Source organism: Propithecus coquereli, unplaced genomic scaffold, assembly GCF_000956105.1.
Source record: "Propithecus coquereli isolate 6110/MARCELLA unplaced genomic scaffold, Pcoq_1.0 Scaffold124, whole genome shotgun sequence".
Lineage (NCBI taxonomy): Eukaryota > Metazoa > Chordata > Mammalia > Primates > Indriidae > Propithecus > Propithecus coquereli.
In genome coordinates, this window is record NW_012136525.1 from 4,911,885 (window position 1) to 4,913,569 (window position 1,685).

The 1,685-nt window shown below is 35.7% G+C and overlaps 1 protein-coding gene across 1 annotated transcript in view; it reads right to left on the minus strand.

Annotated features, from left to right (window-relative positions):
- The window catches only part of RAD51AP1 (RAD51 associated protein 1), a 23,967-nt gene that overhangs the window by 16,724 nt on the left and 5,558 nt on the right, over positions 1 to 1,685 (minus strand). The window contains exons 4-5 of the mRNA XM_012637809.1: positions 821 to 867; positions 245 to 354 (exon numbers count right to left, since the gene is read on the minus strand). Coding sequence (XP_012493263.1) covers positions 245 to 354; positions 821 to 867 — 157 coding nt within the window. The remainder of the gene's footprint in view (positions 1 to 244; positions 355 to 820; positions 868 to 1,685) is intronic.

Below are 1,685 nucleotides of genomic sequence, written 5' to 3' on the forward strand. Positions count from 1 at the left end.
GAGCATCCAGGCTCACAGTCCATGTCCTCAAGCTTACTTTGAGTGTTAAGCAGAGATGTATATGTTTGTACGAGATTTAAGCAGCTGAATAAAGGATTGAATCCAATTGCACCCTCTGCAAATTGATCTATTTATAGTCCAAAGTATTCAAATTTTATTCTTTCCTCTGTGAAGGCCCATCCAAAGAAACGATTACAAAAGCAATAAAGAAGGTTTTAAAGCTAAATATACAGATAATAGTTACTTTTATCTTGAGACTGCTGCACGTCAACGGTGATTGTTGGCAGTTCCTTCACTGATAAAGCTAGTGCAACTTCTAAGTCTCTCTGGTAGAGCTTGTCATCTAAAGCCATTCTAAAACAGACACACAGATAACAACGAAGTTTTAAAAATAACAACCTCAATTAAAGACCAAAGTTTGAGATTTTCCTAAATTACTATTTAAGAGTTGCTAACCTCACAAAAATGTTTTTAAACAAGTCATCATCATTAATTGAACTTTGATGGTAAGACTCCTAAAATATAACAATGTCATGTTATATATGACATAACAGGTTGGAAACAGGAGCAGCATGTGCTTTTGCACCTACTGTTCCCTTTCATTGTAATGTCTCTCCTTGCTACCAGCTCTATCCAGGTGGGAAGTACCAGCTCAATCTAAAACAGACGTGGCTCAATCATCATTTCAACTTAGGAATCTTTCGACGTCACCCACACCCCTTTAACATACATTATAGCTCTTATATTAAGTGAAAATTGTATTTTTTTATATCTGTTCCTCCCAATCTAGACTTTAACAAGTATTTAACCAAGCACTTACTTTGTACAAGGCACTGCACTAGCTAGAATACTAAAGGTACCCTCGAGGAGTCTGCAATTTAAGGAGGGTGGAGAAATAAGACATACTAATAATTATCCCATATAAGGCAGATTATAGTAAGTCTCCCATTCAAGTTGGTCAAAGGTGCTATGGAATGTAACAGGAAGAAAAATCAAAGACAGTAAGATAAGGGAAGGTTACATAAAGGAAGAAGCACTGAGATATACCTTGAAGGATTTCTTTTAATTAATAGTTTTATTGAGATATAATTCACATGCCACAAAATTCACCCTTTTAAAATACACAATGCAGTTTTCACTATATTCACAGAGGTGTGAAACCATCACCACTATCTAATTCCAGAACATTTTCGTTACCCAAAAAAGAAACCCTGTTCCCATTGGCAGTCACTCCCAATTTACCCCTTCTCAAGTTCCTAGCAACTATTAACTTACTTTATGTTTCTATGGATTTGCATATTCTAGACATTTCATATAAATAAAATCACATAATACGTGGCCTTTTGTGTCTGGCTTCTTTCACACACAATAATGTTTCCAAGGTTCACCCATGCTGCGACATATATCAGTAGTCACTTCTTTTTACAGCTGCATAATTAATTCCATCGTATGGATACCACATTTTATTATCCATTCATTAGTTAACAGACATTTAGATTGCTTCCATTTTTTGGCTGTTATGAATAATGTTGCTATGAACATTCGTATACAGGTTTTTGTGTGGGCATGCGTTTTCATTTCTCTTGGGTATATACATAGGCTGGGTCATACAGTAACTCTGTGTTTAACATTTTGAGGAACCGCTGAACTATTTTCCAATTTGGCTGCACCATGTTACAGTCCCA